At 39.5% G+C, this 22,402-nt stretch overlaps 2 protein-coding genes across 5 annotated transcripts; one reads left to right on the top strand and one right to left on the bottom strand.

The window, feature by feature from the left end:
* Positions 1-3,898: 3,898 nt before the first annotated feature.
* ND-B8 (NADH dehydrogenase (ubiquinone) B8 subunit) lies at positions 3,899-5,991 on the bottom strand. Of its 3 annotated transcripts, none has more exons than XM_022791384.2 (4): positions 5,843-5,991; positions 5,358-5,538; positions 4,745-4,851; positions 3,899-4,137 (listed from the first exon to the last, which is right to left on the bottom strand). In XM_022791384.2, exons 2-4 carry the CDS (start codon positions 5,441-5,443, stop codon positions 4,046-4,048), a joined length of 285 nt encoding a protein of 94 aa, XP_022647119.1. In that variant the 5' UTR covers positions 5,444-5,538; positions 5,843-5,991; the 3' UTR covers positions 3,899-4,045. The 3 variants fall into 3 exon arrangements, with proteins under 3 accessions (XP_022647119.1, XP_022647120.1, XP_022647118.1); XM_022791385.2 differs by having other exon boundaries at positions 5,358-5,521; XM_022791383.2 differs by lacking the exon at positions 5,843-5,991 and having other exon boundaries at positions 5,358-5,710.
* Positions 5,992-6,150: 159 nt separating this feature from the next.
* On the top strand, positions 6,151-21,124 carry Cul3 (cullin 3). Of its 2 annotated transcripts, XR_002670862.2 has the most exons (7): positions 6,151-7,768; positions 14,740-15,057; positions 15,225-16,581; positions 16,803-17,015; positions 17,422-17,740; positions 18,146-18,574; positions 19,265-21,124. XR_002670862.2 is itself a non-coding variant. In XM_022791381.2 (6 exons), the coding sequence occupies exons 1-6, from the start codon at positions 7,715-7,717 to the stop codon at positions 19,287-19,289; spliced, it is 2,286 nt and encodes a 761-aa protein (XP_022647116.1). In that variant the 5' UTR covers positions 6,151-7,714; the 3' UTR covers positions 19,290-21,124. The 2 variants fall into 2 exon arrangements, 1 of the variants encoding a protein (XP_022647116.1); XM_022791381.2 differs by lacking the exon at positions 18,146-18,574.
* The last annotated feature ends 1,278 nt before the right edge of the window (positions 21,125-22,402 follow it).

Genomic DNA, 22,402 nt, shown 5'->3' with positions numbered 1-22,402 from the left:
TACACCTAAAACGATAGTTCGGAGTGAAAGCTACGAAAAACGTCGATTTTCACGCGACGACAACAGTAGCTGATGCCCCTGGCTAATAGTTGCAAATGTTTTTTACGTTTTATGTTTCATTCCATGTTTCTTTGTTTTACAACATCTATCTTAAACGGGCCACCTCTGGCTTTTCAACTAGACATTCAATCGTCCAAGCCACCGCTTCAAAGCAACATTATTATGAGGTCGACTATTCCCACCATTATTAGATGAACCATTACTGTATCTAAATTATTAAAAAAAAAAACAGTTATTTCATCGTGCATGACAAAGACAACATTCTACTGTCGTGCACATCTTTATGATAACCACATATTGTTATATATATCAAATGAAAATGTTCTGTATTATGTAATTAACATTCCAAAAGCGCCATGAAACACATCAAAATCAAAGTGATGCAGTAAAGTGTTGTTTTGCACACGAACCCATCGTTCAGTCGTTGTTTGCTTTCAATTGAAGATGAAGAGAGAATAAACTACAATACGGCAACACATGTTTAAGCGAATGGAAGCCACGTACTAGTATCGTGTGCCGGATCACCTATAGTATTGCAGAATTTAAGAAAGAAAATTAAGCTAAAATAGCATTCGGATTACTCTTGATAACGACGGGTCGATGGGAAAGCGTCCTAAACAGATCAGACGTTATGTTTTCTAGCTTAATCTGAAAGATGACATGTACGAGAAAGGGTGTACAGTACTTAAAAGCACAGGTGGCACTGCTTTATAATTCTATGTATACTTGTTGATCTTTTAATTCAGTGAACAAGTAGTTTAGTACAAACACAAACGCTTTTTTGAAAAATTTTTATTTTCAGTTTTTGAGAAAGACATCGTAGGACTCTTCAAAAACATGGTGGTCACCAGTGTTACACTTGCCTATATACCACAACGTGATCTGCAGTTTAGCGCAGTTTCTCTAGTTGCTCAGGGAAAGCTGTGCGTTTGAATGCGTATTTTTGTATCAAGTGAAGTTAAAAGGTCCAGTCCCACTAACATGCATAATAAAATAAATATTCATTTGTTACTTTGAAACATATCTTTGACCCTATCTTTCACACCCTAATTATGCTAATATTACTTGAAGGTCTCAACTTCAAATTATTCTCTAATTAATAAATCGCTAATTCTACTTTAAATTTACTATTACCATGTTTATTTAGTGATAAGTACAATCATAAAGATGGGATAAACTGATCTGTATCTAAAAGCAATTCGAGTACAATCGGGCTTTATTAAATCAGAAGAATCGATTATTAAGAAAAGCTTAGTTGCAGTACTAAGTATGTATGATAGTCAATGGAAGTTCAGTTTCGCGCCTCCATGATCATTTAGAACAACGTTTTACAATGGGCGTGCCATGTCGGCAACCTCTTAAACTCTCTAGCAATTCTTCGCACAATCTGTTTGAGCAGCTAAAACGGTAGTAACTTTCTGATGAGAAGTGAGCCAAGCTTTGGTCTGTCGAACGACCGTCACTTGTATTAGAGTCTGGCCGCAGTATTTATGACAAACCCGGAAATTCTCTTATAATTTTTGGGGATTTCAGCTTCTCTGAGTAACTATTGCCCCTATAACTCTCTGAGTAACTATTGAGGTACTGTTAAATGAAGAGCTTGGTTGGGAGTGACCTTGGGAGGGAAATAATAATAATAATAATAATAGAAAAGAATAAGTTGTTAACAATAAAAGACGGTTCAAACGGCAGCTTATTACATCGTCGATACTATACTTGCAAACTCACTCATATTGCAAATCGACTTGCACCAACTTTGAACTTAATGGGGTGAGCGAAGGCATCATCATGTAAAGCGGTCATTTGGACTAATTAGAGGAGGAAGAAAAACCTGTGGTCTACATTAACCTGTGGTCTATGTTAGAGAGATAGAGTACGGAAAACGGTGCCCAGCGTAATAAAAAAAATCTCACCGCACTTATGCAAACCGACGTAACTACCGGGGAACATAAGCACGTCAGTTGACAAACCTCAATGACATAATATCAACACCTCGAAACTTTGGTGCAATGTTTTTCTTTTGTTTGTTAATTTTAGGTCGTTTTATATGAAATGTAAGATAGCGGATACGAACGTTTCCAATTTTTTTAGTTAGCAATATTTTTACTGTTGAAATTTGAAGTTTTTGAAGAATTTGAATTTAAATATCTATAGAGCCTTGAAAAGCAATTTCGGCATCATGTTGAGACTTGAAAAGTTTACCTATTGAAGCTGTCGGTATTTTGAAAAAGAGCTAATCTGTTGGTGTAACAGATGAAAAAGTGCCTCCAGCTATAACTCCTACATCTTTATCACTGTAACTCTTGCGGTGTGAACTCGAACGCTATCGTTCAATAGGAATGGTTTACCTCTAGCTTCTAATCTCAGTTGCTCAATGCGAAGTTTGTATATCATCTCCTCAAATGATTAACTGTACATTTCAGCCATAATCGAAAGCCAGAGCTCATGAAGCTATAGTGGAAGACACTTGCACTTGACCTCCTTGTATCTTGTTCAGATTATGCGGCTCTTGCTAGTCCAATTTTTTTAGCTTGACAATTAGACCGAGGTGATGGTATTTTTGCATGCACTAAACATTAGAGCAAATACTCGGGAATTTTGAGATGGGTCAGATTTCACCGCAGCTCGCAACACTTCCTTATTCACTTTCACAGGACATCTTGCACAAAACTCATTTTCGAGGACGTCATTTCACACCTTGGGCTTTTCAAACTAATGGCGCATACTGCTTGCACTAACGAGCTATGCCCGCCGGGTCCTTGAATTTCTTACCGTTACAAGGTAGAGCCATTTTGAAATATGAAATAAACGTAATTTGCCTTTCATACTGACTTAAAAATATATTTAGATAAAAGTGCGCAAGTCTCAAGTAATAAAAGAACAATTAATAAAATTTAATTCTACGCACCGTCAAAAATGAAATGAAAATAGTTTGGCGCAGGCCGTAATAGCGGTCTACGACAAGTTACATCACAAATTAAGTACACCAGTCAGCCGTTCAAATTCATCAGAATACACTTATCATCTGTGTATTTACCACGACCATTTATAATCGTAATAAATGTTTAATGTGTATCTGATTTGTATATATCATAAATATACGATAACGTACTATTTCGTATACTCCTCTGTTATCTATAGTGAATTAAGAACCGACTAATAATTTGGACTAAACATTTTTTATACAATAATAGATAGTTGAGTTATCCATTTTTGTAATATTTAACTAATGTTAGACAATGTTGTTATACACACACGTATATTTTCTAAATATCAACACCTTGACCTCTAGATATATCACTCTATATTCTACAAGTTATGCACTACAAAATTGTGGTGCGTATTTATCAATAAAAACATTAATATTTCACATAAAAACATCATGTTTATATATATAAATGTTTATATATATAAACATTACCAAAAATTATAAAAAAGAAAAGCATTTTTAATAACTACTAATATTCCAGGAACGAAATTAATATATCACACGTATGAAAGAATATATTACAAAACAGAGAAGCGATGCCGATTCTAGTTAACGCTACTATTTCTTCTTTATAATAGTTTCCTTTAGGAAATCTAGTTATAACTGGCTTTGATCTCTGTTCACAAAATCTTTTTGTGTTATTTTCATTTTGTGTTTCCTTACTTCAGTTGAACACTTCATTTTAGTAGAGAGCTTTCAGTCGTTTCAAACATGAGATTAATACATTTGATTTCACTCAGTGGCCGTCTTCAGATGAAATGTATTAGTATTTTGCCTTAAAGTAATAATGGTGGTATCTACAGTGTATACTTAAGACAACTCACGGAATGAAAAAAAAGACAATAGATATACTTCGTCACTCGTACAAAGCAAAGCAAAAGCTACGCTTTTATTAATATTATTACTGTTTTAACTTATTATAGATATATATTTTAACAAGGATATCCATTTACCCAGATTTTAATATATCGAGTGATATATGTTCAACTAGTTTGACTATAACGGGTTCGTGGCCAGTTTCTCAATCGCGCTCATTACCTGATCGGCATTAAGCCTCGAGACGCTAACATGAGTTTCGCGACCGGCAGCTGAAATGAAAAAAATCGTAGGTTCAGTCTTTTAGACTATCAACAGATTATAAACATATTTAAAAACGATTGTTTTAGGATGCATCCTTTCATGGAGGTGAAAATTGATATAGCCTAGTTTTAGGCTACAATTTTTTTTATTATGTATGGAAAATTGTCTTTTACAGATCAGGATACACGCTTTAACGTACGATTCTTGATTCCAAAAAAATTGAGCCTGTGTGAGTAGGTTTCTATAAACAAGTATCATAGGAGCTGCTCAAAAGCACAATGAGTATTATTATTAGTCGAACAATTCAAAGAGAAACTTCATCTTACTGCAACAAGCTATAGACTGGCAACAAATTCACTATTGTTTTCGACCACGACAACCTTTGTTTAGCTTATTAATGACTTACAGGCGGAATGTAACAATGTACAGCCTTTGGATGCTTAACGAATTTTAAAGATAAATGGTATTCTAGATTCATGTTGGTACTCTGATAATTTCTTGTTATTTTCACTGTTAGCATTTGATTTTAGTAAAATGGATATAAGCCTTTAATTTAATCAGGAGGTGAGTCATAGAAATTATAAAGACATATTACTTAAATACAGTCGTAATTACCATATCGGGCATAGACTTTAGGCTGAACCCCACTGCATTCGCGAATTAAAATAGGAAATTTAGGATTGTTCTCCTTGAGCGGCACATAAAATTTCTCCACGAAATCCCTGAAACGTAGCAAACAAGAAGAAACAAGGGAAAAGGTTCCCTATGAGATTACTGCCAATTGCTTCAAACGATAAATATGAAAATCGTTTTACAAGCGAAATGGCGCATATGAAAGTCTTCGTCATGATTGCCATGGATCAAGATGCATACATCTGATATTTTGTCACAAACATTAGTGATAATGGAATGAAATAGGCGACATTCTTGTGATCTTCGTTCACAAAGGTAATTGTACCAAAAAGGTTTGCTTGATACGCATTTCCTATTTTGACTAGAATAGTTCTATTAATGCTGCCACGAAATTTACAGTGCATCTAGAACCCTGATATCCACTGTATATACTGTTATATCATTGTCTGAAACATGTTTTGAGGAATATCACTTTGTGAATAATTCAGAAAAAGGGAAAGGATAAGTGTTTTTTTTGTCGGGAGAAAATCGCAGTCAGAATTCGCCATTCTAGAAACTTACTTCGACCAGGGCTAAACAACTTCTATAGAATTACCTTACACCTTGTGAGTCCTTTCCTGTCTGGCAAAGATGCACCCGTAATTCGCGCAAAGGCGCCACGAGCTTCAAGGCCCGGGACATGCCGCTGATACTACTCTAGCTTTGATCTTCTTTCCAACCTCAGCCGATTACCTCAGCGCGATCAGAACGAACTGTTGACTTTTGTTTTTCAAGAACTTAGAGGGTTGTAGAATACATGTTTAGGGGGAAGTAAATCTCAATACAGCGGATATTAAAAACACCAACGATGCTTTTCGACCTTTAAAGGCTGTCGATAATCACAAAAAACATCGACAAGTATTGCTCACCGTGACTTATGATCATCCTTAAGCAAAGTTAATATAATACTGAAACCTCTTTAAAGCATTCATCGTATTGCCGATCGTACCACGTTATTTCAACAGCACGAAATTAGCGCGCCGCTTGACCGTAACAAGATTACTTTCTAAGCATTGTGAAAATGCTTATGATTTTTCTCACCTTCGGTTTTTTGATATCACGTAAAAATGTTCAGTACAATTAACGCAGTCCTTTTTCACAATAACGCTCGCTTGTTATTTTTATAATGCTGAGACTTTTGAAACTCATCGAAATTCCCTTGTTTATTCATCATCTTTTTCGACCGCTGCTGCCGATACCACGATGGGAAATAGCGCTGCTGATGGTGTGCTCTTTGCCTATACTATCCTGAAGCGGACAATGGTCTAGCTGTCTGGTAACTATCTGGTGTGAGTGACCATGTGGTACTTTCTGTGGTACATTGTGTGGTGGAATTGTCATTATGTTGGCAACCACTTACGAAGCAGTCTTGTTGGTCGTCGCTCGCTAGGCTGCTAGCTGGCCAATGCGAGAGTGGCAGGCGAAAAGAAATAGAATCTCCGAGCTAGCGAACAGCGCCAGCATCCGCAAGTGGCACAGCTTTCGGGCTTCATCTGCGTCCAGAGATCCATCCAAAGACGACAGTGGAGCGGCGACGACGACAACCGTCTGTTCGCCTTCAGTCTACGACAAAGAGATCCGTGCCTGGCGGTGTGTCTCTGTTTTGTCTCAGTCTATCCGACTGTATCTGTTGTAGCCAGGACCAAAGTACCGCCGTATATACAGACACAGCAGTGATCATTACCACCCACCGCTGCTGCTGCTGCTGCTGCACCTACTATTGCTCCAACTAGTTATTCCTTGTACTATCAGTAGCATTAGTATAATTGCAACTGCGATACAGGAATACGACGGTGTTGGCTGCGGTTTGTCCTATGCGGCCGTGATCGTCTGGCCCAAACAAAACGGCGACATCATCGCTGCTCCAGCAGTGTTGCTTACCCCAAGCAAATTTCACTGCCGCTACTGCTGTTGCTGGTACGGTAACTGTAGTCCCGAACGCGAAATTGGACGTAGAGTAAACGCTGAAACCAGCGAAAGCGCAAGAAGAGGAGAAGCAGAGAGAGTGGCGGAGAAAGACAGAAACGCAGACACATTGTAGATCCTAACAGTAGGGAGAAAGCGGCAACGACATCGGCGGCGGCCGCAGCAGCAACTCAGCTCAGCCGAATTGAAACAGCAGGAACGGCAAGACACTAGCAGAAATAAGAGCAGTCACAGGACTGCGTGCGGTGAAGTAGCAGTTGCAAATTTAGGATCTCTGCCTCGCTTCATTGCTGCGGTCAGTGTCACGGCCGCGAGTGAGGGCGACTGAAGCTGTGACGATTTCTGCAACATTGGCGGCGGCGGCAGCAGCATAAGCAATCGCGGGAATAGCAACAGCAGCTGACCTGTACTGCTTGGTATCGTTGCATTGTTTTCGTGCGTCGTTTTACTCGTGTGCTACGTACGAAAAGTGCTGCTAATCGACAACTCTGCGTGCGCCCCTTTCGCCTGCTCGTCCGTGCGGTTGTACTGGTGTCTCTCATTTCGGTGTGGATTTCCTTTAGCGTTGTCCTGTTGATTTGTGCTGAGAGACTGAGTTAAGGTGCTAATCTGGAAAGAAAGCAAGCTAAAAAAACGAAGGCCGAAGGACATTCAAAGATCAGAACCCCAGTTGGCGGCCAGCCGGGTCGATTTAGTAACGATAGCTGATCGTAGTAGTAGTTATTGACGAAATTTCAGCGCTCAATTTTTCGACTGTTTTCTCGGACCTGCGTCCACTAAATCATCGCAGAGTTTGTTCAGCTCAACGCATCTACGGTCATTTGCTGCGTGCTGGTAAAGGCTTGCCAGCCAGTGCGTGTTTGTTGTGTGAGTGCGTCAGTGTGTCTACTCCGTTCTGTGAGGTTTTTCTCTCGTATATATTAACGAGTTGTTTTACGGCAAGTGGCCGGTGGGCGCGAGCCTGTTACGCCCAGTACCGCCCCCGCGATGAGCGCCCTGAAGCCTGGCAAAAAGGACAAGATGCGCATCCGTGCCTTTCCTGTAAGTATATGTATTTTAGTGTAATTATCTTTGGCTATCCTTCGATTACACTTGATTGGCCTATGTCGTCCAATCGACGACATGTATCGTATCTGATCGGGAGTTGGGTTTGCGTGTGTGAATTGGTTGTTGTGATAATTTTTTTTCCTCTTTTTTTCGGTAGAAAAACTTGTAAGTTTAAGTCGTTCGTTTGCTAGAGACTTATTTCGAGCTAGTATTGTGTAGGCATTAGTGTATATGGCGCTGTTGGCACTTAATTGACGCCTTCCATTATCCCCATTACTGCTCAATCACTCAGCTGCAGCTGCTTCCGCTATCGTTTTGATCATCGGCGTCCCATACGGTACAATTGCTATAATAGAGAAACCAGAGTGCTTGGCTACGTGTTAACCATCTCGAAGTCTAGTCAGCTAGAATGATGGCACTGAAGCTGCTGCATTTCTTGTTTAGCATGAATTCATGGTGCTTGTGGAACTACCGATTAACCAGTGCGAAGCGTGTCCAATGCAAGAAATGAGAGATAACAATAACAACACATTAATGCTACCGAAAACCGCTTACGGCCGACAGACGGCTTGACTGACTTATGCTTGGCAGTTGACGGAACGAGCATTAAACTCGCGCATCACTGAAGCCGCCAGCTAGCATTATAACCACCGTCATGATGATGACAATGGCTACTTGCTTTTTCGACGCCACTAGCCATTATGAACAACAGCAGTATGAACTTAAACGTACACGTCCCTCGTGTATCATTCATTCGACCCGTCAGCTGACTGATTTCTGTATTTTTGTTGTTTAGGTTATCATAATTGTTTACGCTCGTGTTACTGTTACCGCTGTCGTTCTAGTGAATAATGCCGTGGCCGCAATTTGTCGGTTCGGCGTTCCAACGTTATTAGCGTCTCAGGTATCAAGGCTGGTAGACATTAACAGGTGAACAAAGAAACTGGGTAACCTGCCACACTCTTCCTGGATTATTCAGGTGGCTAGATCTCACATGTGTTCTACAGAAATTTGATTTTATTCAAGCTCCCAGTAGGGCTGGTGTTGTCGATGTTGTGATCGCGCAAATTCAGTCACGTTGTCAATATCCTGATTAACATTGATCATCAGCGATGGTGAGATAGATGTGGCCCGTTTTTATAATCGTCAAAAATACGTCCTTGCAGGTGCTGAGCACCTGTGTGGACGATCACTGCGACCATCCTAACCGCGCGCGTAGCACAACTGCAGCGTTCACACAGCCTGTGCATTGCTTGCGTGCTGTAACCGACAGCATGAGAGAAGGCCATGTAATATAGCAGCACCTCAAGGCTCAATTGGCTAGGGTAGATAATGTCCTTCAGCTATAGCTGTACTGATTGTACGGCCGCTATTGGGAGGCCCATTCTCACTCCCCATTCAATGGCCAAAAGTCCCAATCCCAGAATCTCTCCGGACAGAAGGTTCAGGTAAACTTTGGGGTACCCTAATATCACGCTCGTGGCAAGATGACAGTACGATAACAGCATGAAGACGACAAATCTATGGTAGACTCAAAAAATGAAATAGGGGTAAAGGAGGGTTTCAAAACTAAAAAATGAATCGTCTTCCTCTTGAGCGAGTAAGCAACCAGTCGATTCTGTACGCTTTTACAAACAAGTGTTTCGTTTGTATTTTTGAAACTCGGCTATGTGAAAATTGTTTGCATAGTCTTTTATCTACCGTTCACGTGCTTTCTTTCTTGTTAGTAGCATATATTATCTTGTCATTTCGACGTGCGTATTCAAAATAGGATTCTTTGAAACAAGAGAATAAACTGTCGTTTCTAGCAACTTGCTCCAAGTTCGCAGAACATTTCAAAGCTTTAAACTCAAACGTGACATGTTTTGACGGAATTTTGTCCAGATTCCGAAAGTGCCGCTTATTTCTGAATATGTAGATTCATTAAATGGTGTTTCGGTCCCTTATGTGATAATTTAATGTATTTTATGGATCTAAAAAAATATTTGTGTATTTAATGAGTAATTTCTCAGAACTGAATTGCTCGTCTAATGAACCATATTAGAATTGTATATGTGTATTTATAGATAGCGTTGATAGCCAGCAATATCTCATAGACCATGACTGAAAGTACCGGAAATCGTTGTCAGACAATAACGCTCAATTTCGCTTATTTTTTTGTCCTGAGCATAGTTTTTGTAAAGTCTTCAAATTTCAGGGGCTATTCATAATGTGAGCCCGAGCTTACCTGTATACTCTACTTGAATATCTGACATGGTGTATATTACATTGGTATAATCTTTGCTAAGAGCTCTAAAGCACGTGATGGACTACAACTGGTCTTCAATTGTGAAACACAGTTCATAATATATTGTGTTTCCTCGTTCATGAACGGTCATTGTACACATGTGATTTCAAGCTGTTTATAATACAGCCGTTTGTTAATGCTCTCGTGAAGACCTACAAAATTTTTGTTTCAGTATAGATCACTAGCACAAGTGAGCAAAGTGTCGCCTTTTACAAACAATGAGTGAACAAACGCTCCGCCAGCTTGTCCTTCATATTGCTTGTAAACACTATACTCTAACTAATCAAATACGACACAATTGAAAATGCTAGAAGTTGAATGATTTTAGAGACTGTCCTGACACTGTCGCTCTAGTATCCTAACTTATATGTATGGTAGCTTACTTTCGTGATACCATAAAAGTAAACAATGGTGGTCGACCTTGAAATCATTGTTTAACATCATCGAAAATACCTTTCAACTTGATATTGACTCATTCACAACGCGGGTCGTTGCCAGTTCTACTGACATGGAGCTTAAAAGGTTAAATTTTGATTGTGAATTGTAACTTTGAGTATCGGCTAGATACACAAAGGCATCAAAATAAAAAAGTATTTCGAACGGAAAGATGAAAAAGAAAGCTATCATTTTGTTTTCGTAGTATAGCGCAGTGGGTAACGTATTTGCCTACTAAACTTAGAGACACGTGAGATGATCTGAGTTCGAATCCGAGCGTAGATATACTTTGTTTCGTGCTAGAGGGGCCCAGTCGTCCGAAGTAATGCCTAATGGCTTAAGTGCCGTGCGTAGAACACGAAAAATGTGTTCGACGTTATCCATTCTAATAATATTACTAGCCTCTTTGACAGCGGCATATATCGTTACTGGAAAATGCGTAGGGATCCTAGATTCATCTAGCGAAGCGAAAAAGCACAGAATCAGATTCGTGGTCGGTTATAGAAACCAAATTAGTGGTTAAGAGATATGACAATAATAATAATATAATAATAATAATAATAATTGTAACAAGCGAACCGAACTTTTAAACTGAGTAGCTCTTGAAAAGGGAATGCAAGTGGTGTATGGGTAAAAACTAATCTACTTTATTCCAGGATAAGTTTAGAAGAAAAAATATACTTCACTTTAGACAAGCAAGGTTCAGTGGTAAAATTTTTATTTCTCGAAGACATCGAAAATTCATCGAAGAAGAGCGCAGTACGTAAATGGTGCAAACGTTTCAATAACGGAGTTCAGAGTGTTGAAGACGAGTGAGGAGATGACTGGATGTCAGAACCCGAAGGATGGGAACGCATTGCCGTAATCCAATAGGATTTTCTAGAAAGCAGAGTTTTGAGTCTAAAGGCTCTGTCGGCTAAAACTAGTATTTCACATATTACGAGTTACAGAATTCCAACTTAAATACTAGAAATGTGAAGACAAAAGAAAATGTTGGTCCCCCATAAAGTTGGAAATGCGCGAGGTTATTTTACGTGCGATTTACGAAGCATCAACTAACAAAAAGCCTGTATGGAGCATGCGGTTGTCAGGGACGTCGTATGATTCAGTTTCTACAGCCAGCCAGAAAAGGACCAGGCAAGAGAACGGTCGCTCGCCAAAAATAAGACAGCAACTTTAGTCTGCTGCTTCAAGTTTCTCAAGATACTTATGAACTATTGGCACGGCAGTCTGGTCACCTCATCGTCATGTCCCTGTAATAGCTCAGTGGATAACGTATTTGCCTGCTAGTGTTAGGGTCACGTTGCGGTCTAGGTTTGAACCCGGGCACAGACACACTTACATTTCGTTCCATACTGAACGTACAAATCGAAACATAGACCTGATTGCCATGCCTCAGTTACTTTCTGGATTGAGCGAAGAGGTATCCAATGTGCGTTTTGAAACTGTTCATTCTTCTGATTTTAATCCATGTGATTATAAAACTTGTTGTACCCAAAAACGTCCCAAAATAATATTCCACGGTCGTTTTACTTTGAGAAGCCATAGGTAAAATACACGCGGAAATGCGAATGGTGGGTAGATAAATGGCCGTCCGCAAAATACCTTTAATACGTTAAATCATTATTATAGTCCAACTGGTTCAAAAATTGAGTCCGTCTAATTCGCTTGTAACAGTATAATAATAATCCCTATAATTTTAGGAAGCAATGTACTCTGTTGCTGTTTTAACTGGTTTCGTCTGTACAGATCTTGTTTTGGATTCTGTCCTTTTACGGTAGGCACCACAATCGGCTGAAGAACAGCAGTTGTGATTGCTTCATCAAAATGTCAAACACCCGTCTGTTTCTTTATACGAGAACATACAATTGCACATGCACAGGGATACCACTTAGTCTGATAGCAGGTTTCTTTGAGGTTAACTTTAATTTTAGATGTGGATCTCAGTACATCATTAAGTTGATGTAAAAAAAAACTCAACATTTCACATTTTTCACATTTCACGAGTGTTTTATATTTAGCTATGCTAGATAAAACTTCTTAATGAAAACTAGAAATGTGAGAACAATCCGTAACTAAGCTTACCCCGCAAAACTGTGTATTTGGCCTCACTGTTTTGCCTATTCGGTTATTTTGCAAATTAATTTGAATTAATAATCGAGCTTTAAGGCTTCGCGAAGCAATTTATTTACGGTGCAAATTAGTTTACTGCAATAATAATTAAATAGACACGAATTCTTCATGTTTTCTTAATATAATTTAAATGTATACTTTAAGATTGTGCTCTGTAACTTTTTATCATCTGTGTCACTGATGAAAGTGTTGATCAATCGGAATATCATGTACTTTTGAACTAAAGCAGTTTACCACCTCACTTTGCTAGCAATGCCTGCATCTTTCTTGGTGTGGCTTTCTTGTGGCTGGTGACCGCGATCGGCTCTCCTTGAGTCACTCTTGAGTGTGACTTGTGTGCGTCGGAGGAATCTGAATGGTGGGTGTGTTCAGGCTTTGCAAGTAATCGAACAATTGACGCGTGTAACCCTAATCGTGCCCCGATATTAGCTGTGAGATCGTCCTGTTTGCTGACGTTACGCGCCTGATAGGTTCGTAACAGTAAATCAAATGGTCTGTGAAGCAAGCACGAGTTACGTCAGGTGAAAGTGTTTTTCTCTCATGCGAATCGAATGATACATCCCTTAATATCTGTCACGCAAGCCAACTTACGGGAATGTTCCAAAATAACACGGAATGATACTGTAGGACAGCCTCGTACGCTCTAGAGCACTGTCTAGATTTAAAAAGTTTTTCAAGAAAAAAGCCGTATGTCATAGAAACCTGATTTCTATTTGTGAAAGACATTTCAAGCTTTACTTCATTGTTTTTCCAGCCAAATGTCTCATTTGTGTAAGTCTTCAACGTATCATGCGACATTTTACGTAAAAAGGCAGCCTTATTTTCTAACAGTGTTTGCTTAAGAATATTATCAACGACATGTGCTATAATAACATTATTATCAAAGCAAATACTAAGCTGTCTTTATATTGCTGGAATACGTTGGATATAAGCGCAGCTGTTTAACTTATCTGCATCAATTTGACAAACAAAACATTTTACTAATCCTTGTAGATCTTCCGAGAAATATTTAGCGAAGATGCGATTCTCAAAAATGAAATTTAGTTTAGTGTCAATGCCGTGTAGGCTCTGGTCGAATATATACAATAAATGCGATACATATAATTAGCTTTCTGTATTATAAGGTGTTAGTCGATAATGTCAACTTTCTTTATTCTTTATGTCGTTATTGCCACCTGAAGCAGCCATTCTTATTCCCTTTTAAGTTCTTTTTCAAATTGTAGTTGATAACATGACAATATCAGTATGTGTAAGTTTTCGTAAGAGACTAGCAACTAATATTGCACTGTAGCTTTTCTGTCGGTATTTTACTCTAAATAAGATGCATCTTGTAGAGGTACAGATTATTTACAATATACTGGTAATTCATTATCATCATATTAAGCTAGACCTGTACTTCCATTTTACAAACGAAGTACATATATTTTTACCTGCTTTCGTGCATTAAGGAGGCCAAATGGTAGCGTTTATTGCACAAGCGCCTATTTATTTAAAAAGCAATGCGTGTTAAGATATATTGAACACAATTGCTTTCATTTCTTTAGTTAGCAGGTTAAAAAGCTTAGTTACGTTCACATTTCATCTTGGCATTCATACAACCTCAAATACTAATTTTTCGGTAAACAGCGCCACACTGTTCATTAAACGTTTGTCATGCCAGTAACTCGTAAATAACAGCATCTAGAGAGCGAGTCGCTTTGAATAATTATGAAGTTAGTTTTCTTGATGAAGAAGAAATGCTACACTTTTAGACACTACATCAAAAATCACTACAAAATCAGTAGCTCCGGATGAGGTTTTTAAGGCTGTGTTAAGCAATGGCTTCACGCAAAATCTTGAATTTGCATTAGCGCTTTAAGAGTAAATTAAACTCTCACAGTTATTCGCTATGTCCATAAATGTTGCAGAATTAGACCCTACGGTAGACTACTGTGTGCTATCTTTAAGATGAACGTATTCCTAGTTGTTACTTACAACAATAAGCTAATATTTGGCTGTATGATCTACTAGGTTTAATCTTTTCACATATCATGGTACTTGACTCTACCGTAGTTGTAATGGCAATAAATTTTCATCGCTAGTATTTCAATGCGTATTTTTTTTGCTCCAGATGGCGATGGATGAGAGGTACGTGACTGAAATATGGAACCTCCTCAAGAATGCCATCCAGGAAATCCAGAAAAAGAACAATTCCGGCCTCTCATTTGAAGAGCTTTACCGTAATGCGTACACAATGGTGCTCAATAAGCACGGACAAAAATTGTACGCTGGTCTACGGGAGGTCGTTACCGACCACTTAACTCACAAAGTACGAGTCGATGTACTCAACTCGCTGAACAATAACTTCCTTCAAACATTGAACAATGCGTGGAACGAACACCAGACCAGCATGATGATGATTCGTGATATTCTCATGTATATGGACCGCGTAAGTACTCTTACAACATCTTAGAAAAATAACAACATATGATAATAACAATAGTGATGCTTTTGATATTTCGACCTCCATTTACGAACAACTTTTCGTCCTAATTTTTTGCTCACCAATATATCTTTCTCCTCCATTTTTTAATTCTTTTTTTGATTACTCCATAGGTTTACGTGGCACAGTACAATGAAGAAAATGTATACAACCTTGGCCTAATAATTTTCCGAGATCAGGTCGTACGGTACGGTTGTATCCGAGATAGACTCCGTGAGACGCTGCTACAGATGGTCATGAAGGAACGTCGAGGTGAGGTTGTCGATCGGTCGGCTATTAAGAACGCCTGCCAAATGCTGGTTATTCTGGGCATTCAAAATCGCACGGTCTATGAAGAGGATTTTGAGCGGCCGTTTTTACAGCAGAGTACAGAATTCTATCGAAGCGAAAGCCAGCGCTTTCTAGCTGATAACAGTGCGTCTTCATACGTTGCCAAGGTCGAACAGCGCATCAATGAAGAGAGCCAACGCGCCAAACACTATCTCGACGAAGGCACGGAGGAGGCTATCGTTAAGGTGGTCGAACACGAGCTGATCACAGTCCACATGAAAACGGTCCTCGAGATGGAGAACTCTGGTGTGGTCCATATGCTCAAAAATCAGAAGGTAGAAGACCTCAATCGCATGTACCTCCTTTTTGCGCGAGTACCGGAAGGACTAAAGTGTTTGGTCGAGCGGGTGTCTGCCTATTTGCGTGAACAGGGCCGGGCATTGGTCACTGACGATGCAAAAGGTGATGCATTGAGTTTCGTTCAAAGCCTGCTCGACCTCAAGGACAAGATGGACCTGTTTCTCATCAAGTCATTTAACAATGAGCGCATATTTAAGCATATGATTGCCAGCGACTTCGAAAGCTTCCTAAATCTCAATAAGAAGTCACCGGAGTACTTGTCGTTGTTTATCGACGATAAGCTCAAGAAAGGTGTCAAAGGCATGACAGAACAGGACATTGAAACTGTTCTTGATAAAACGATGGTATTATTCCGCTATCTACAGGAGAAGGATATGTTCGAGCGTTATTACAAGCAGCATCTTGCCAAGCGTTTGCTGCTCAACAAAAGTGTATCGGATGATGTGGAGAAAAATATGATCTCAAAGCTTAAGACGGAGTGCGGTTGCCAATTTACTTCAAAACTTGAAGGCATGTTCAAAGACATCTCGTTGTCAAATACCATGCACGAGGAGTTCCGACGACACGTTACCGATACGGCAGCTCCATTACTCGGAGTCGATCTCGGGGTTCGTGTCCTTACAACTGGTTTCTGGCCGACGCAGACCCTCAGTTCGAAGTGCAACATCCCTTGCTCAGCCATGCAAGCGTTCGAGGCGTTTAAGAAATTCTATTTGAATAAGCATAATGGACGCCAGCTCACATTACAGCCGCAACTAGGTTCCGCCGACTTGAATGCGACCTTCTACGGCCTTCGAAAGGAGGACGGTGACGAATGTCCACCAGAGGTCGCCGCTGGTGGTAAGTATAGACAAGTAGACGAAAGTGTAATAGACACATCATTGGTTCTCTTTATGTAGGGAATATATAGGAGCTATCTGATGGGCATTGCACAGCGCATATAACATGTGTTATACACTGTATTGCTAACACATAGACCTGAACAAATGAGAAGAATCCTTTCTTCGAAATAATACGTTTTACGTACTTATCAACTTGAGAGAACGATCGTTTGTTTTCAGCGCGAACCTCTTTCCGCAAGCACATTCTGTCGGTTAGCACGTATCAGATGTGCATTCTAATGCTGTTTAACAAAAAGGACAACTTCACCTTTGAAGAGATCAAACAGGAGACAGACATCGCTGAGAAGGATTTAGTGAGAAGCTTGCAATCGTTGTCGCTAGGCAAGCCGACACAGCGTATTCTTCTTAAAAACCCAAAGAACAAAGAATTCGGTACGTCACAATTTTTTGAACATATATCCTTTGTTTTAATTGATTTTTCTCTTTTTGCCGCGTGTGGTATCAAAGGTAGCACATTTTATGGGTTCTAGCCGAAAATTAGAAATATTTTTCTCGAACTTAGGTACATTCTAGCATATGCATATATAACATGAAACTCCATTACCGAAAACATGAAACGTAGTTAGTTGAGACTGTGGTACACAACTGTGTGTGTAAGAGTTGTCGTGCAAATCGAATACTTTTTTGTATCATCTTATGATTACTCATTATCTTGTCTCTCATTTATTCGTAGTTATTTTTGAGGCCCAATTATCCCAGTATTAACTCATATTTCGTGTAACGAGTTAAAAGGATGTTTTTAAATTTGTCTGTTTCCGGCGGTCTTCTATACAAACAGCTCCAACGGATGAGTTATCTGTCAATGACCAGTTCGTATCGAAGCTGTTTCGAGTGAAGATCCAAGCGGTCACTGCTCGAGGAGAAAGTGAACCTGAGCGTAATGAGACACAACGCAAAGTCGACGACGACCGCAAATATGAGATCGAGGCGGCAATCGTACGTATAATGAAGGCTCGTAAGACTATGAACCACGCCGTGCTTGTTGCCGAAGTGACTGACCAGCTGAAGTCGCGCTTTCAACCATCACCTTCACTGATCAAGAAACGTATTGAAGGGCTCATTGAGCGCGAATACTTGCAACGATCACCAGAAGACAGGTACTGTTTTGGTTTGCTATTGTCTTAGGTAATTTAATTACCGCAACGACTTTTGTATGGTTTTTCCTAAGTTGGAAGTCAGGTAGTCACACGCCGTGTCGCAACTGGGAAAAACACCAATATTTGGGTGAAAATCAGCAAGTATTTTCTAGTACCTAGTACTGAGATTTTTGTTGTTGCATTATGTTAGCTCGTGCACGTCTAAGAGTTTTTGTAACGTTTTTGTAGTAGAAACCCGTTGGGTAAAGCTGTGCCTTATTCAAGGTAGCGATTGTGTGAAATCAACAACAATACGTGTATCTAAATATCCTTGAGACACTTGTATCCGATGTTGTTAACAGCGTTGCTCTCTAGCGTTGTATCGTCATTCGTTTATGCACGCTCGTTTTTGCCTCCCTACTCTAGGACCAGGTATACGTACTTCACGGAGGGCGAGTCGGGTATACCGACAGCTACACTTTCAGGTGGCCGTGTCCCTTCTTCCGGGACCCGGCTAGGGGTGACTAATAGGGTGACACGTTTGTTTCGTCGGCATACGGCAGGGCAACGCCACGAAGCGCGCGGCGACGAGTCAGAGCTTATGAATCAAGAGTCAGTGGATTAAAAGGGTACATGGTGGACACCTTGGTTTTGCCAACATCAGAGGCAGCGATAGGTGTCCCATGATGTCGTTAGTGACAGTTGGAGCGCTTCTTTGCAATCAAGGCCGGATACTATTGGCACTGTTGAATGAACGGAAGGAAGCCTCAATTTGATAAAGTGAAAGTATAATGCGGAAGATACGCACTGGCGGGATCTCACAATAAACTGGACTAAGTGAAAGACAAGAGGAACGTAAGAAATTAAATGACGAAATAAATAAATTGTACAATGTCATATGTGACTTTAATGGAACGACTGATGAAACGGCTGGTCAATCACTATTTATATAAAGAGATATTTGGAACTAAAACTGAATACGGTATAAGTACAGTAACCAAAGTCATAGCTTGAGCTCTGTGATAATTGTCTGGTTCCCCCGATATTCTCAAAATCGTTCAGCGGTAGAAATTATTTTTAGCGGTCAAAGCCCTTAACATTTAAAAACTTAATTGTTTTGAAGGCGATTTATGGCATCAGAATCTGCGTTGAATTCCTGGAATTCTGAATCCCTGAATTCTGCGTCATCCTGGAATAATTTCACTAGTTGGGAAATTCATATTAAAACATAGTTTAGAGACGAAAGATACATGTAGCTTATAAATAAAGCTACATGTATCCTTTGTTCTAATCAAGCAGTTTTTTGATAGATGTTTTAACTACTGAAAAGGGGTTTATAGTACCGAGTTGTCTACGCCAACTCGGTAAGTGGCGTTAGTACAGCCCAACTGTCCTGATATTTATTCTAAAGACGCGTACTTGCAGTTGATATTATTACAACTACACTGTGCATATGTTATGACAGATTTTGGGTCATGTCGAACTCACATTAATTCTAACGGTGTTATTTCTATTTGCTTCTGTACCTTGGTTGTCCTCTTACAGAAAACTGTATATGTACGTAGCATAGAGGTGTATGCAATTATAAATATTGAAGAGCCGATGAATGGAGTATCTATCGTTTGTGGCAGAAGGAGCAGCCGCCATGTAGAAGTGATGCCTGCGAGCCACAAAACCGGTCGTGACTAAGGCAGCCCAATGATACAACAACAGCATCTACGAAAGCATCGAGAAAATTGTAACACCTAATACAAACATAGGGATAATGCGAAGGGCGCAACATGCCCTTAGGGCAGCAGTGAGCAACTGGGTTATGACTAAGAGTAAGACATTACATTTCGAACCGTAACAACAAGAACAAAAAAGTAAGTCAACCGCTGGAAACAATTAAGCAGCTTCAACGATTAAGGGGGCATTTACTATAAGAAAAAGCAAACAAGAAAGCTACAGGAAAATTAACGTCGTACTTGGGAGACACGTATTTCTGACATGACTTGAACTACCAATCCGTTTTTATTGTGACAGCTGTCAAAAAAGGCTATGCGTAAGTGCTAAATAACGTCCAGTGACAATAGCTACATACATGGACTTGCGGAGCATTAACTTTATAATCTTGTGACGTTTCGATAAAAAGAAATTTTAAGGGAAACCTCGAGCTTCTAGTGGAGACACGAAAGGAAATACGTTTTAGGCCGATATACCATGGATGCGCCTAGCCAAGACCGAAACTGGCGTAGGATACACTAAATACATGGAAAAATGAAAGCAAAGACAGAACAACACAGCTTGCTTGTGATTTGCAAGATAATTGCAGACGAAAGCTGTAGGTTGAAAACAAGCGGCAAAGATCGTAGCGACAAAGTGAAGAACATAACAAAACATTATGATTCATAGTTACAAACAACGGAAAAAATCACACAAAGGAAAATCACACACGATGAGAGGTAAACTAATTGACAAGTCGGGTGTGAGCTTCTGCTTGGGAGAAGGTAAAAAACTTTTGGGAGATTTTGCTGCGGCCTTGCTTGAAAAATGCAAGAATAAAGAGAACACACACACATATATATATATATATATATATATATATATATATGAACTACGAGAGGCCAGTAAATGACGCGAGACTTATAAATAGATATAAATAAGCTATAAATAACAGTTAAGAAGTGATTATGATGCGATTGCTGATAGGGAGAAAACAGCGCTCGTCCTTCGAAATCCCGCCGTGCGAAACCCGGTAGCAGTGTGATCTGACACGTAGAAATGTAGACAGCTGATACTACGAGACGATAAGCGCGCATGAGGTGGGAGGGTGGCGGGAACTGAGAAGGGGATAATCAAAGGCCCCATTGTGGACAGCGCAGTAAAGCGTTCAATCTTAATTAGATATAAAAGTAAAGACGACGAGATTTAAAGCGCGAAAGAGAGAATTTGACGCGAGCGAATGTGTCTGTGACGGAAGGTAGTGTGGAAAGCAAAGAAAAAAAACTGCCTGTCAGCAGGTTGGTTGTTTGCGGTTGGATGGCCACAAAGGACTCAAAAGAAAACGTGGTACTGGAAGACAATAACAGCAACAAAAACAAAAAGAAATATGGTGAAATATGTGAAAATTAGTAGTAGTGGTGATGATGAAGGGATAAATAACGAGAAAAGAAAAAACGATGCGAAAAGCAAGAAATACAGATTCGAAGATAAAGCGGATAATAATATTAATAATACTAATAATGATAAGAATAATAATAAGAAAAAGGAGAAAGAATAAATATAGCAGTCCAGGTGGATGTTTTTGGGAGATGAAGCTATGTTAATTTGACTCCCGCCAACCACCTGTGATAGCAGGGGCATCAACTTCCCCTCAAACTGTGTTCATACATGTAAATAAAGCTTACGACGGTGTTCCTTAAACGCTTTTCGTTCTTGATTTTGTAGATTAGAGAAACGAAAAAATTGAGTTTAAAAACAATCATGGTCAAATAAAATAATTTGACCGAGTCAAATACGCCTAACCAATGAAATGCGAGAATTATATTATTATTATTATCCATACAACTCTACGCACAGAGCCGTTCTGGACACATTGAGGTACAACTTTTTATAGACTAAATACTTCGAAGGACATAGGCCATTTCATCTGAAAACAAAAGTTGCAGTATTGTTTTTCGAGTAAAACTTACAAAACGTACATGTACGGGAACGCGATATCGCCTTGGCAACAAAATTAGTAGCCAAATGTCTTCGCCGTCAAATTTCTATTGGGTGCAGGCCTTTCAATGCACTGAGTGACACTGTACCTTTCATCTATGAGTTGACATAACGGACGCAATGTCATCATAAACAACATTTGTAATGCTAGGACTTAACTACAATAAAAACTAATCAGAGCAAATTACGTGCTAAAAAGCCAAACATCGATGCAGCTTGTTCCAGAAATAAGAAGTGTTCGCGACATGAATTGCAGAGAGCTCGTTGTCAGAATCGTCGCTCTTCTGTACCTCAGTCTGTGCATGTCAGAGTGCAAAGCATTCTACTTGGGAAAAAACTTGTTTGCAGAATGTGCATCTGAATAAATTCATTGTGTTTATTGCGATAAGGAGCGGGAGCTATTCCTGTGTGCGACGACACACCAAACGTCGAACACATCCTGTATCTAAAATGTTTATTAGTACATTGCCAAATTCTCAGCAAAAGGTGCGCTATCCAAGGACTGCTTGTTCAATTGCGTTGCCAGCCACTATATTCTGGTAATAATGTGAACTGAACGAATGGTGAGCAAATCCTGATTTTAAGGTAGTAAAACCATTCTTCAACTTAGGGTTGTCGATGTCTTATGGGTTTTCGTCGAGGCTGTCAATCTAAGACCATTAAAATAACCTTTTTTTATCCTAAAATCTTTGATGTTGCAGGGTGGATATTGACGAGGATCTTTTCTAACGGTTAACATATACGTCGACTCCGTGTGTTTAGTTTGTTTTTGCATATCTGTAACTTCTGCCCTCCTGACTTAATTGAAGTTAATTAATTAATTTAAAAAATTAATTCAAAAGTTCACACATGATTGCACGCATCATATAATTTAACTAGTGCAATGGTTATCCGTTGAAATTTATCAATGTGCCTCACAGCACTCTTAAGAGTGTACGATAAGCCCAAGGAATCTATTTTGCTAACTACAGCGTAGATAGC

Source organism: Varroa destructor, unplaced genomic scaffold (genome assembly GCF_002443255.2).
Source record: "Varroa destructor unplaced genomic scaffold, Vdes_3.0 BEIS01000002.1, whole genome shotgun sequence".
Classification (NCBI taxonomy): Eukaryota; Metazoa; Arthropoda; class Arachnida; order Mesostigmata; family Varroidae; genus Varroa; species Varroa destructor.
Note: the sequence above shows the minus strand (reverse complement) of the source record. Positions and strands in the feature narration are given on the sequence as shown.